At 42.7% G+C, this 14,356-nt stretch overlaps 1 protein-coding gene across 1 annotated transcript in view; it reads left to right on the top strand.

The window, feature by feature from the left end:
• DGL1 (dolichyl-diphosphooligosaccharide-protein glycosyltransferase 48kDa subunit family protein) overlaps window positions 1–14,356 on the top strand; it is a 37,396-nt gene that overhangs the window by 19,224 nt on the left and 3,816 nt on the right. The window contains exons 5-12 of the mRNA XM_087392804.1: window positions 3,646–3,699; window positions 3,791–3,904; window positions 4,003–4,058; window positions 4,162–4,203; window positions 4,335–4,410; window positions 4,527–4,598; window positions 4,823–4,948; window positions 11,088–11,192. Of these exons, the coding sequence (XP_087248930.1) occupies window positions 3,646–3,699; window positions 3,791–3,904; window positions 4,003–4,058; window positions 4,162–4,203; window positions 4,335–4,410; window positions 4,527–4,598; window positions 4,823–4,948; window positions 11,088–11,192 (645 nt within the window). The remainder of the gene's footprint in view (window positions 1–3,645; window positions 3,700–3,790; window positions 3,905–4,002; window positions 4,059–4,161; window positions 4,204–4,334; window positions 4,411–4,526; window positions 4,599–4,822; window positions 4,949–11,087; window positions 11,193–14,356) is intronic.

The following is a 14,356-nucleotide window of genomic DNA, read 5'->3' as shown; positions in this document are numbered from 1 at the left end:
GTTGCCATGTTTCTGGCACAAAATGGACTAGAAGTGAAGAGAATGCATTATTAATCGCAAATTGGTCTCCATGTTGGGGTACAGACCTGATCCATTTGAAAAGACACAGGGCGTTTAGTGTGTCATAAAACCACCTCATGGCACAGAAAATGCATATGGCTCTGATGTTGATTCCCGGGCTGGGGTGTATGCTGCTTGCTCTTGTTTTGAAGTCTAGTGGCTATAACAAGCTGCTGGGATATCTACTCCCCAATATTTGCACTAACTAAGCCACTTGCTGGCTTGCTTTCTGGCCAAACTATGTCCCATTTGCAAAAGCTATGTAGCACTGAGGACAATGCCTAAAAAAAATGAGACTGTGCATTTGCCGATGTGAGCGACGTGGGTCGAGAGGGCATTGTAGTAGCACTTGTGTGTGCACCTCGTGTGGCAGGCACTTGCTCATGATAGGCAACCTCAATCTGCCTTCATTGCACAAGGGCTCATAGGAAGATAGAGGTGCATGATATACTCACAATGCCTAAAGGGTTCTAATGTGTAGCCAGGTACTTGCAAGACGAATCCCCCACTGAAAGACATAGTTATCTTACAAGTATAACCGAGAAAGAAGACATAGATGCGAATCAAATGATAATTCTAACACAAGGATCTGCCCCCCCCCCCTCTAAAACCTGCACCCCGGGTCTCCCAAATCTGCATTTAGTAATTGTGATGCGAGATAAAGCCCCAATGGTCAGAGTCGAGCTCAATAGCTTCCAAAAAAAGAAAGTGTGGATGGAGAGGCTCCGAACAAACCCAAAATGATGATGAGGATGCTGTACGTCATTTGCAAACTAGGCAAGGCAGCTATGTAGGGATGATGACGGGATGCACGGATGTTGACAGTGGATGTGTGGGTGGGCCTTTTGTGTGTAGATGGCTGTTCGTTGGCTGGAGGGGAGGCCATGGTATCAGACTTTTAGTCATACGTGTGTCATCGTAGCCATGGTCGTTGTTATGCTGAAGGTGGTTGAAGCACAGGCTGGTTGACAGCGAAATAGTTGGGCTCAGGCTAATTAGCACCATTGGTTTGTCCGTTGCTTGAAATCTGCTGAGTTACATGAGCATTGAGTGAGCGTAGCATATGCTGAGCAGAAAACTTTTCTTGAGGGGGTGTCATACTGCCTAATCGTCAGTCCGTGCTGCTTGTTAGCAGCCTATGCTGTTTGTTTAGTGTTCAGCATCGCCAATGGGTTGAAGATTGGGCTGTATGAGTGATGGGAAGTGGCCAGGTGGAGATGGAGGAGGTGAAGCTGAAGGACACTCTATTACCAAGGTAGAGAGAGAGAGAGAGAGAGAGAGAGAGAGAGAGAGAGAGGAGGGATTAGAAGATACGTCCTTCCTCTTTAGCTAAGTGTCCCCTTCAAGGTTTTTCATAAACCTTTCAAGGAAAAACATCCAAAGACTATGATGAACTCTTCCCGCAATGGCTGCCTCATCCATTAGATGTACAAGTAGGTGGACCCAGCCTTATTGATCGTTGATAACGACATGTCCTTTTAAAAAATCCATGTTTCTCACATACCAAAAAAAGATTTGAACATCACTCATCAAACATATACGAATTTACTAAAGTGATATCAAGTGATGGATAGTAAGCATACCTTGCGACGCTACTAAACTTGTAGATGGCTTCAATCCAAAGGCATTCTCTTTTAATTGAGTCATAGAACCCACCTTGGTTTTGATGCAATAATCACGTAGCTCACTAGGCAATCCACAACAGTACCTCTCTATTTGCTCTTTCAAAGAAACATGCCTGTAAGAGCTCAATGGCAGCAAAACATCCCAAAACCTCTTAGTGTAATCATCAAGATTCTTGTAAAGTTTGTATGACAAGTTATGCCAGTGTGAAAGTCCTTCAACTTCAAAAGTTGGAGTAAGCCAAGTAGAAGAGAACACTAAATTCCAGCCAAGTAGCAGGTGCATCTCCATGAAGCATAAGGTTGGTGTACCACTTAAGTGCATTGCCTTTCAAAAATGTGGCAACCTTTCTCATCTTGGATGCTTCTGTAAACAAACCCCCAAGAAATTGCAGCAGCAAAATCACAACTCACCAAGCCCTAAAAACTCGAACCAAGTCCTCAATCGCCAAGAGGACATACTAGCCAATGCCCAATTGCATTCTCAGCCAAAGAGGAGTGCAAAGCCATGAAGAGAGAGCATTTACAAGAGCCGACCAGCAAGAATTCCATTGAAAAATGCGAAAAAAAGCACTTCTGTCGCGAAGAAGTGGGAGTTCTTGGGCTCAGAAGAAGCGTGCTTCAGAGAGGAATGCATTGAGAAGGTTTTGGAGAAGTTTCATCGCTGGAAAGTCATTCAAAACTGAGAAAAATCAGTCAACCAGCGCGTGGGACCACTCGAAATTCAATAGAAAGCTGTAGCTTTGCAAGAGGAGAGGCCTAGGAGGCTGAGCAAAAAGGTAAAAAAAAGCCACTTTTGCATATTCGACCAGCAAAAGAAGTGCTCAGCTCTGCCCGTTCTACCAAACGCACGAAGGGAAAAGCATATCACTGCGAAGGGGAGGCAGAGGGGAAGCCATCGGGCCAAATAGAAGTCGAGGAATTTAAATGGGTGAGGAGTTATGAAGAAAAACGGAATTTAGCTGAAGGAGGCTGAAAAACCAGTCCAAAATCTCAACAAAGGGAGAAGATGAGAGAGAGAAAACCACACGTGAAGTTTAGAAGGCCCAGGAAGGTCCAGGAATGGCAAAGGAGCATGTAGAAGGCACTAGAGCCACCTGGAACTCTAGGGGGGGCCATTGAAGGTACATGGTCCTCTAGGGGGCCCATTAAAAATGCCATGTCAACAACCACTCTTTTAATTCCTTGGAATGTCTTTGGGCCTAGGGATCAATTAGGCTTATGTGCTAGGTACCATGCTGCGTTTAATTACACATTATTAAGCCCACACTTGGACTTTTAAAACCAAAGTTGTCACAGTCTTGTAGTACATTAAAGTACTTAGAAGTTCACGCCCCCGTGACAGCTTTTGTAATGCCTTCTAACAAACATCCTTTCACCAAAATTGGGAGAATGAGCTCTATGTACAAAGGCAAGTTACAGTGAGAAGTTATGATCAAAACTTATACGAAACGATGAAGTGATTTGGTTTTTTAGTTTTTTTGCCCCTAATTTCTTCTTTTCAAAAGTTCTTTTAGTATCATCATGAACAAATTTAAGGTGCTAAGTGTCGTGTGTATGAGATAATGCACCTGCATGGGAGAGACAGGTTGCTGAGATTTTAAGCTCTCCACAGTTGGGTTTTCGCCATGCTGCTGTGAAAACTTAACCAGCTGTCTTGTGAGAACTTGAGGAAATCAAGTCAAGCTGAACTGAAAATGATAGAAAGGAGTAGGATAAACATATTCAGAATGAGCATGGAGAAAGGAGTAGGGAAATTGGGCCATGTTTGGGCTCAATTGGGGATTTGCAGTTTTTATTTTGTGGGTGCAAGTCCAATGCAAGTAGGCTCCTTCATTATAAAAGATAAGTGCAACCAATTTTGAATTAGACATGCACATGCATTCTGTTACTAACTAACCTGAAAAAGTGATTGGTCAGCAATGCTAGCTTATATTCTTGGCTCCATTGCTTTTCCATACAGGCTCCTGTTCTCTTCCGTGGCATTGCTCATTCTGTGGCTCCTGCAAATAGTCTGGTAAGAAGCTTCAAGTCCCCCTGAAATGGTTTTAAGTGATTGACACAGTTGATGTATATTGAATGACATTTCTATGGCTGTATACTTGAAGGTCATAAAAGTATTGACAGCTTCACCTTCAGCTTACTCTGCAAATCCCAAAGCAGAGCTTATGGACCCACCTGTCCTAACTGGAACATCTATTGGCCTGGTCTCTGTTGTTCAGGTAAAATTGCAAGAGTTAAGAAGAATTAGGGCTTGCTAAATAGTATTCCATGTATAGAAACAATCTCTAATCAATCTGCAGCTGGATTTGATTTACAGGCAAGGAATAATGCACACATTTTGATCTCTGGCTCATTAGATCTATTCAGCGACAAGTAGGTTTATGACTTCCAATGATTCTGTGCTTGCTTTTGTCTCTGCTAGCTTTTCCAGGGTTTGGTTTTCTGGAGATGCTCTGATTGTTTTATGCTTTGGCAGATTCTTTGGATCTTCGGTGAAAAAATATGGCTCCTCAACTAGGTATGCATCTTCATGTGTGTCTTAACAGAGACTGATTTTCTTTGGAAGTATCAGATTGGGGTCTGTCAAACTGCTGTGGCTTTGTATTGCATGACACTCAAGAGTTTTCTTATTTACCTGGATTTGAACAGTTATGATAAATCTGGCAATGAGCGATTTGTGATTGAGCTCAGCAAGTGGACCTTCCATGAAAGGGGGCATTTGAAGGTCGAGGCATCCTCTCTTATGTCTTGATGGCTTCTCATTATCACATGCAATGTTTTACAGCTGAGTTGACATCGTTTGCAAAGGCTGCAATGTTGAGCTGAATTTAACACTGACAGGCTGTCAATGTTCAACATCATAAAGTTGGAGAGACACAAGAACCAGCAATATACCGCATCACTGATCATTTAGTAAGTCCTTGTGCTTCAGTATCTTACTAATTATCTCTTTGCTGTTTAAATCTGAATATGTATGATTGGATATATTCTAGTCTTACAAAGGTATATATTCTCTTTCCTGCATACATACCTTCTTATTTATCATGCTTTGTTAGCGGTAACTCAAGCGACATAATTTTTTGTTTCCCTTTTTGGTGGAGGATTTCTTCTTTATGTTTGTTAGTACTGGTTTGCAGGTATACTCTTTGGAGATCTATGAATGGACAGGGAAGGACTGGAAACCATATCTGGCAGATGATGTTCAAGTGCAGTTCTACATGATGAGTCCTTATGTTTTGAAAACGTTGAAGCATGATGGAAAGGTGAGCTTGCTAGTGCTTACAGCAGCAACTTTTTCTTCCCTTAGCTGGTGGAATAGGTCCAGGAGCTGCACATCTCATTAGAAGGGTTAAAAAAAGAAATGTGAGCTGATTTACACGAACCTAGTTCTGATTCACATTTATAACGGTCAGCTCTGAACCTTGAGTGGATGGATTTCTCTTGGTAATTTAAGCAACCTTTATGTGTGTAGATGCTAAACGAAGAGAGAGAGAGAGTGTGCAGTACAGGACGAGTCGAAGAAGAAATCACGTCAACTTAGATAGATAAGGTTCCTAAACACAAGTACAAAGTACTTGTATCTAGGCCTAGGACTAAGTGTCCTAGGTGTCACATAGGACTAAGTGTCCTACGTGGCATAGTAAGCACTAACACAATAAGTGCCTACACTTATGCCTACAAGGCACATACCATGGCCTATAGGGCATCACTAGAACCACCAAAAGATGGCCTACAAACCCCCCTCCATGGGATGGGCTGAAGTACTCTGGAAACGTCTCAGAATACCTGGTAGTTTTTGGTCATGGTGGCACATGTTCATCCAAAAGGATATAGCCACCTATGAATGTACAAGGAATGTCAGATCATGTAACAAAGGGAACCAAGTGTAAAGCCTGTCGGAAGACTTCGAACTTGCGACGAGGAAGTGCCTTTGTAAACATATCTGCGATGTTGTCCTCTGTGGGAAGATAGGACAACTCTGTCGCCTGCTGACAACCGCTCCCGAACATAATGATAGTGAACTTCAATATGCTTGGTACGCGCATGAAACACTGGGTTACGCGCAATGGCCAAAGCACTCTGGCTGTCAGTGTAGACAATAGTGGAGGATGTTTGGCAAATACCAAGATCTGTAAGTAACTGTCGAAGCCAAACACACTCTAATGTAGCGGTGAAGGCTGCCTTGTACTCAGCCTCACAACTAGACGTGGCAACTGTCGGTTGCTTCTTGCTGAGCCAAGAAATACATGAATTGCCAAGCAAAAAACAATTGCCTGTATGTGACACTCTGGTGTCGGAACATCCTGCCCAGTCACTATCCGTGTAAGCATGCATGGTAAGTGAACCCTGATCACCATAGAAGAGGGCTAAATCCTGAGTGCCTCTGAGATATCTGAAGACTCTCTTCACTGCCTGCCAATGCTGTGAACTGGGCATGTGCATGAATCTGCTGAGCTGAGATACTGCATACTGCAAGTCAGGTCTGGTGTGACATAAATAAATAAGGCATCCAACAGCCTGCTGATAAAGAGTGATATCACATGGTGGGCTCCCATCATGAGCTGAGAATTTGAAGCCAGGGTCTACTGCAGTAGAGATTGGCTTGCAATCCTCAAACTGAAAATCAAGGAGCTGTCCAATATACTTGGACTGAGACATCATGATACCCCCCTCAACATGAGCAAACTGAATGCCCAAATAATAATGGAGCTGTCCCATGTCTGACATGTCAAAAATCTGCTGCAAGTCAGCCTTGAAAGCTGCAATTTGCTGAGTATCTGGGCCGGTGAGAAGCATATCATCCACATATAAAATCAGCACTAAAAAATCAGATCCACTCCCACGGAAATAAAGAGTGGGTTCTGTGGGACTATTTTGAAAACCAAGGGATAGTAAGTGTGCATGAATTTTGGCATACCATGCCTTGGGTGCTTGCTTCAAACCATAAAGGGCTTTTCTAAGCCGGCATACTTTATTTTCAGAATTAACAACCTCAAAACCAGGAGGTTGTGTGACATAGACTTCTTCCTGTAGATCCCCATGAAGAAAAACAGTCTTGATGTCAAGTTGGTGCACTTGCCAATGATGATGGGCTGCAATGGCAATGACACATCGAATGGTAGTAATCCTGGATGTGGGAGCAAATGTCTCCTCAAAGTCAATGCCTTGTTGTTGGGCATACCCTTTTGCAACAAGACGGGCTTTGTATCGATCTATGCTGCCATCAGATTTTCTTTTTAATTTGTAGACCCACCGCGTTCCAATGGCATGCTTGCCAGGTGGGAGATCTACTAATTCCCAAGTGTCATTTTTGGCAATAGATTGTAACTCAGCTTTCATTGCATCCACCCACTCTTTGCTGTGAAAAGCATCTTTATGGCACAAAGGCTCTTCATTGCAAGCTGTAGCAAGGAGTGCAAACTCAAGAAAGTGACCATGCTGTCTATTCCCTGATCTTGTCCGGGCAGCAAAAGGCTGATCTTGTTTGCTGTCCCTCAATGTATCAAGAAGCCATCTGGGAACTTGCCTTTGCTGTCTATTAACAGCTCTTTCTTCAATGACTGCATCATGATCATTTTGTGCCGGAAGAGAAACCTGCAAATCAGCATGAGGTTGAGGCTGATTATTGCTTTGTGGAGGGCCTGCAGGAGGCGCATGTTGCTGCTCAAAATCCTCTTCTGATGATGGTAGAGGTAACCAAGATTCAAAGGCATCAAACATGTCAATATCTGGCTTTGCTTTGCAGTCCACAAGAGGAGAAGCTGAATGTTCAGCAAAGATCACATCTCTACTGACAATAATCTTCCCAGTATTTGGTTGATATAACCGATACCCTCTGCTCTCCTGGCTGTAACCAATGAATATGCATTTAATTGCCTTGTCATCAAGCTTATGTCTCAGCTGAGATGGTACATGAACATATGCAAGAGACCCAAAAACTTTCATGTGTGAAAGTGAAGGCTTCTTGCCTTTCCATGCTTCATAAGGTGTAATAGTCTTTAATGCCCGTGTAGGTGATCTATTCAGCACATAGTTGGCACACATTACTGCATCAAGCCAAAATTTATTGGGCAAAGACTTGGCCTTAAGCATGCATCTAGCCATCTCCATTGTGGACCTGTTTTTCCTTTCAGAAACAGGATTCTGCTGAGGAGTGTAAGGAGTAGTGCATGAGTGAATAATGCCCCGTGAGGAAAGAAATGCATCAAACTCCTTTGACATATACTCACCCCCCCTATCTGTGTTGAGGGTGGCAAGCTTGCATCCTGATTCATTCTCAACCATATTCAGCCATCTCTGAAAGCATAAGAAAACTTCAGATTTGGCCTTTAAAGGATATACCCAGCAATACCTTGTGAAATTATCAATGAGAGTCATGAAATACTTGTATCCTCCAATTGCATTTGTCCTCATTGGGCCACAGACATCACTGTGTACTAGCTGCAATTTCCTTTGTGAGAGTTTTGGACAATTCTTTTGAAAAGGAAATCGATGCATCTTACCCAAAAGACAACCCTCACACACATGTTTAGAAACTGTGTGAGTCTGAGGTACATCATTTGCCATCTGCTGTGAATGTAGCTTTGCAAGAGCTCTATAATTGAGATGGCCCATTCTCTCATGCCAAAGATGAGTTTCAGCAAGCTGTGAATCTGAAATAGCCAATGCTTCGGTAGAAAGTGCAGCTGCATGATGATCAAGGTGATAAAGTCCTTTTTGCAAAGTGCCAGTGAGAACTATGGCATTGTCATCACGAAGATCATATACTAGGCATCTGTAGCCATCAAAAATTACTCTGAAACCTGAAGTAGCAATTGCTGAAATTGAAATCAAGTTGACTTTAATTCCAGGCACAAAAAGAACATTTGTCAGAGTGACAGGATGGCTGGAAATGGATGTGAGCTGCACATCTCCAACTCCTTTTACAGCATATGAAGCATTATTGGCACATGTAACAGTCCCCCCTCGAGGTGCATCAGCTAAAGAATGAAACAACTGTCTGCAGGATGTGACATGCTTGGAAGCACCACTATCAAAGTACCAGGACTGAGCATCATTAGCAATAAAAAGTGCATCAGCTTTGGAGGGATTAAATGAGCAATGGACAGCCCATGCCCAATCATCCTGAAGAGCATGTGCATGTGAAGCATCTGATGGCTCATGGGATTCAATGGCATGTGAGGCATTAGCTGTCAATCCTGCTTTCTTTTTCTCCGAAGCAATGCACTTCCTGCATTTTGAAATGTCATGTCCAGGCTTGCGACAATAGTTGCATCTTTTCTTCTTTCCTTTATCTGCTGTATTTTTAGATGTAGGGGAGGAATTACAGCTGCTATGTGTAGAGAAATTGCAGCTGCTATGCGCAGATTTTGGCTTGGTCATAGGCTTGGAAGCCTTGCCTCTTCCTGTTTGCTGTGAAGCAAATGCATGATCAGGAATAATGGCTTGTCTGTTAGCTCTACTTTGCTCTTCCTGCAAAAGCAAAGTAACAAGCTGATCAAAAGAATAGTAGTCTGGATTACCCATGGCCACTAATCGAAGGGTTGTAGCAAACCCTTGATATGTATCTGGTAGTCCATTCAATGTAGTACTGACAAGATGTGAATTTGGCACCACTTCATCAATGTTGGCAAGCTGTTCCATGAGGTCCTTGACCTTTGTCAAATATGCATCCATTGACTTACCTTCATTCATATTCACTTCCTGTAATTGCCTTCTCAAATATGCAACACGAGCTTCATTGCGAATCTGATATAGAGAAGCCAATTTATCCCAAGCATCCTTCGTTGTCCTGCAAGAACGGATGTGCGGAATAATGATTCTCTTGCATGATAAAGCAATGCATGAATGTGCATTTGCATCTCTTGCATCCCATGTAGACTGTTCTTGAGTTGGAAGAGCAACAGCAGGAGTGCTAGAGGAAGAGGCATCAGGAGAAGTACCACCTGCAGAAGGTGCAGCAGTAGAAACAACCACTGAAGGATTGGCTGGCCTCAGATCAGCCCCAGAAACAATATTCCACAAATGCTTTGCAACAAGAATATGTTTCATGAGATAAGACCACATCGGATAGTTGGTGCCATCCAACTTATCATCTTCACGAAGAACTCCAAATAAATCTTGATTGTTCCCAGCCATAGCAATTGTGATAACTTGTAAAAGACCTGAAAACCCAAAAGCCTCAAGGCTATCACTGCAATAAGCTGGCTGTCCCAAAAATGACAGCAAATATCTGCAAATTTCTGACCCAAATCAAAGGGCAAATGCAGATCTGACCCAAATGTGACTGTGACAGGCAATGTTCACTGCAAAAACAGCAAATTTGGCAAAAGCCCCAAATTTATTGAGGGCAAATAAGCCAAAAAGAGGGCAAATTCAGAAAAGCCCCAAATTTTGCTGAAATTTTGCAAATGTGACCCAATGTATGCAAATCTGACTCAATGTCCTACAAATGTAACTGAATGTCCTGCAATCTGACTTAATGTACTGCAATCTGATGCAAAAACAGCAAATTTGGCAAAAGCCCCAAATTTATTTAGGGCAAATAGGCCAAAAAGAGGGCAAATGTGGGAAAGCCCCAAATTTTGCTGGAATCTCGCAAATGTGACCCAATGTCCTGCAAACCTTGTACTGCAGTATCGAGGGAAGTACCAGCTGTACGGACAGCTCTAGCACAGTGTACGGCTGTACGGCCAGCTCGAGTACGACTGTACGGTTGTACGGCCGTACGTTGTACGGCGATGCGCAGGTGTACGGCGACGGGCAGTACGGTACGGCGATGCACAGTATGGTGACGCGCAGTTGTACGGCGACGTGCAGTATGGTACGACGATGCACAGTACGTAGCAAAACCGTACGGTTGTACGATGCGAATACCACTGAAGGTGCGGTTGTACGGAGCAGGTGCGACGGGCACTGAAGGAATCTGTATGAAAGTCTATACAATCGTACAGATTGTACGGATGGAGCGCAAACTCTTGAAATCTGTGCGTGATGCAGATCCAGAGGCAGGGGAACAGGTCCAGTAGCGCTTTGATACCACTGTAGATGCTAAACGAAGAGAGAGAGAGAGAGAGAGTGTGCAGTATCGGACGAGTCGAAGAAGAAATCACGTCAACTTAGATAGATAAGGTTCCTAAACACAAGTACAAAGTACTTGTATCTAGGCCTAGGACTAAGTGTCCTAGGTGTCACATAGGATTAAGTGTCCTACGTGGCATAGTAAGCACTAACACAATAAGTGCCTACACTTATGCCTACAAGGCACATACCATGGCCTATAGGGCATCACTAGAACCACCAAAAGATGGCCTACAATGTGCTCTAAAGGTGAGTGCAGCTTGTATATATTAGTTGATTCAAAATTGTAGTTTACTGATTGGTAAAGTTTTTTGGCTTCAGGGTTTATATTCAACCTCATTTCAAGTTCCTGATGTTTATGGAGTATTCCAGTTCAAAGTGGAGTACAGAAGGCTTGGCTACACCAGTCTCTCTCTTAGCAAACAGGTAACATATCCCTTACAGTATGATTCATGCATTAGAATCTTTTTTTAATGTTTTTGCAATGCAGTAATAGATTGGTGATATCCATGTTCTGGCTGTTTTTTTGGACACTGTTTTCGATTTTGTATTTTGTACAATAAGCATTCCATGGTTTTCAAAACTTGGAACAAGCTGTAGGAGACACTCCTATTCTACACATTGCTTAGAAACATGCTGTGAAAATTTCCCAGAACACAATAATATTATGTGATATAACACTTGGAACCCCATGGCCCACGTATCAAGACTTGGGATGGCCGTGCTCAACCCACTCTACTATACTTAGGAGGAGACATGTGCAAGCTGGCATGAAGGTGCCTGTGCTACTCACCTCCTCTTAGATACCCTTTGTGGTGCACACTTTGCTTGTGACTCTCATACGGTGCCATTAGTGGCCAATTGACATCATCTGCAATCCCCAATCTTCGGAGTTGTGAGATGAAGCGACCAAACGACATTTAACTGTTTGCTTCTGGTGCGTAGCCTCCTCAATATTGTAAATATATGTTATAGAGTGTAGTGGTCTCACTTGAAGTGCTAGTGACCCATTGCTTGTATGCATGCCTGCTTGGCTTGCTCATTGATATAGCTCTGGTCGAGCTGAATGCCTTGGCCATCAGATGGCCCACGATGATGGTGTAATTGTTGCTAGTGTTCATAGGGGATTGAGGGTGTAGTAAAGCCTATACAAATACCTCTTGGCCATGGGTCTGGTCAAGTGTTCTTGTCATGGGTTTGGTTAGATGTTCTTACTTGTGCCGGACAAGAAACAATCATTATTTCTCCTCATGGAGCATTGGTACTCTTTGCTTATTTGTGCAAAATGCACTAGGGGAAATAGAGTGGAAATAGGGCCTTCGTCAAGGTGCCCTAGTTTAGTTCTAAGACTACTGACGCCGAATGACATAATCAAAACCCTAAGCAAATCATTGCTCGCCATTGCTTTCAAGCAGCAAGGTAAGAAATTCCCAACAAAGAAACCAAAGGTAGTAGACAATAGATTTGGTAGAAGTTCCGAATTTCAAGAGGGCAACTGTGCCAAAAGAGGGCAAATGCAGGAAAATGCTAAATGTCACTGTGTCACCCAATCTTCACTGCAATGTGTTGTCAATAGACCGAGGAGCCCCAAAATATTAATTGTTCTAGCAATGCCCAAGTCCAATGAGTTGACTTGTAGTCCACAAATCTATAAATTGCAAATGGGAACCAGAACAAAGCTAGCTTCTGGAGCTAATTGAAACCAATGAACCATTTGTGCGGCTTTACAAAAAATCCGTGAAGAACCAAGTTTCTCGAGAATGCAGATGTGTGCAATGCATGCAAAATTCGAATGTTGATTGGCCCTCCAATGGGGAAGAGCGTCCTCGTGAGAGTACTTGTTTCTATTTCGACCTACATGTAAAGTGTATGAGAGATGGCGGATGAATGCAAGGTGAATAGAGAATGCTACGTGATATTCACAATGAAGGGTGAATCGTGATACCCTTTCATTAATGTCCCTTGAGATCACTCAAGTTCCATCTTCCCATTTTCACCTACCCTTAACCTATGACCCATGCATCTACCATTCAATGCAGCTTAATGCACCCTTCCCTTCCTATTGCCCCTAGGACCTATACACGTGTGTGCACATTTTTATTAATAGAATAAGTGTGTCATGCCCAAATTCGATGCCTTCTGAAGCAGTGGCTCCAGCTCGACTAGTCCTATCTACTGAGATGATCCACTGCCATTACAAATTGGTTGGTGTCCATCATAAATACAAATACATGTTACACCATTGGCGTATAATATATAATAATGTTTTAATGTCTACTAATACCGGATTAGTGATTTCTCTTGTCATGACACTCCCTCCTACTTGAATGGGCAGATCCTTTCTTGTCTCTTTCTCTTGCGTATGCTTCTCTTTTACTGCTCATTTGCATCTTGCTCAAAAAGATGAAACATATTCTCAACAAACTGGTCAGTATTCAAAAGATGTTCTCTCACTCAAATGTTTCATTGAACTAGGTGGACCTTGGCTATAGATGATTTTGCGATGAAGAGCTTCTTAATCTATAGAATCATCACTCTCTTCTATTTAATTCACACATCCATACACCAGTGTTGGCTGAATGGATAGCATTTACTCTTGGTTCTATGTTCAGCGTAGAGTCTTGGGATGAGGAGGTAGAAGCCTCACCCTCTTGCTTGGATGCTTTTCCTTTCCCTTTTACATAATTGGTTTTGGCAATTTTGGCTAATAGAGTAGGATGTTTATGCCATGGATGCCCTGGCTAATGTTTCTTGCATCCGAAACATTTACCCTTCTTTATTAGCTTTTTCTTCTCATCGTCAATCATGGAGGAAATGGTATCCATCCAGGACGTGATTGGCTATTAATATTTTGTACAATAGCTCTCTCTTTTCCTTTGTTAAAAGGCTTTTGAGGATTCAATTTCCTCTCAGTAATCCCAGCCAATTTAGTGAGGTCTTTCAAGGTGGTTGGGTTGAACATTTCAACCTCATACGTCACTTTTGGAGCTAGGGCTGCTAAATACTTTTTCCTTCTATCATCCTCGTTCTTCTCAGGTAACTCTAAAGAGAGTTTCTAGAACCTAGCTGTAAATTCAGCGTTACTCTCATTATTGAATTGCCTGAACCTTTCCTAGTGGAAGGTCAATTCTTCTTCATGCCTCGGAGGCATGCAAGTGACCTTAAGTTACTCTACAAATTTGGACCATTGAAGAATAGGCTCTTTTCTCGTTTGTGATAAGGACCACCACATCAAAGCATCCTTCTGTAGATGCAGTGTGGCAAGAGCAAGCTTCTCATGGTCGGTCTTATCTTGATGGGCAAAATATAGCTAAAAATGGCAAATCCAAATAAGGATTTTATCCGCCTCTCTTGCTCCATCATACTTTGGGAATTCTATTCTCTCTCGAGGTTGAAATTTGGCTCTCTTCGAGGGGTTTCCTAAATTTTCATCCCCAAAATTCAGCACTCTCTTAGTCCCAAATTTGGTCATAATGGACTGTTTAATCATATGGCTAAGCTGAGAAACTAGCTTATCAACGGGACACTCCTCTCTCCCTCTTGAACTTGGATTATAATCCATGTGTACGGGATTTTGAGTTAAAGGCGTT

Source organism: Dipteris shenzhenensis, chromosome 21 (genome assembly GCF_047967505.1).
Source record: "Dipteris shenzhenensis isolate YYH24624 ecotype China chromosome 21, Dip_SZ_1.0, whole genome shotgun sequence".
In the NCBI taxonomy this organism is placed as follows: Eukaryota; Viridiplantae; Streptophyta; class Polypodiopsida; order Gleicheniales; family Dipteridaceae; genus Dipteris; species Dipteris shenzhenensis.
The sequence above is the reverse complement of the archived record's forward strand: the minus strand, read 5'-3'. Positions and strand labels throughout refer to the sequence as shown.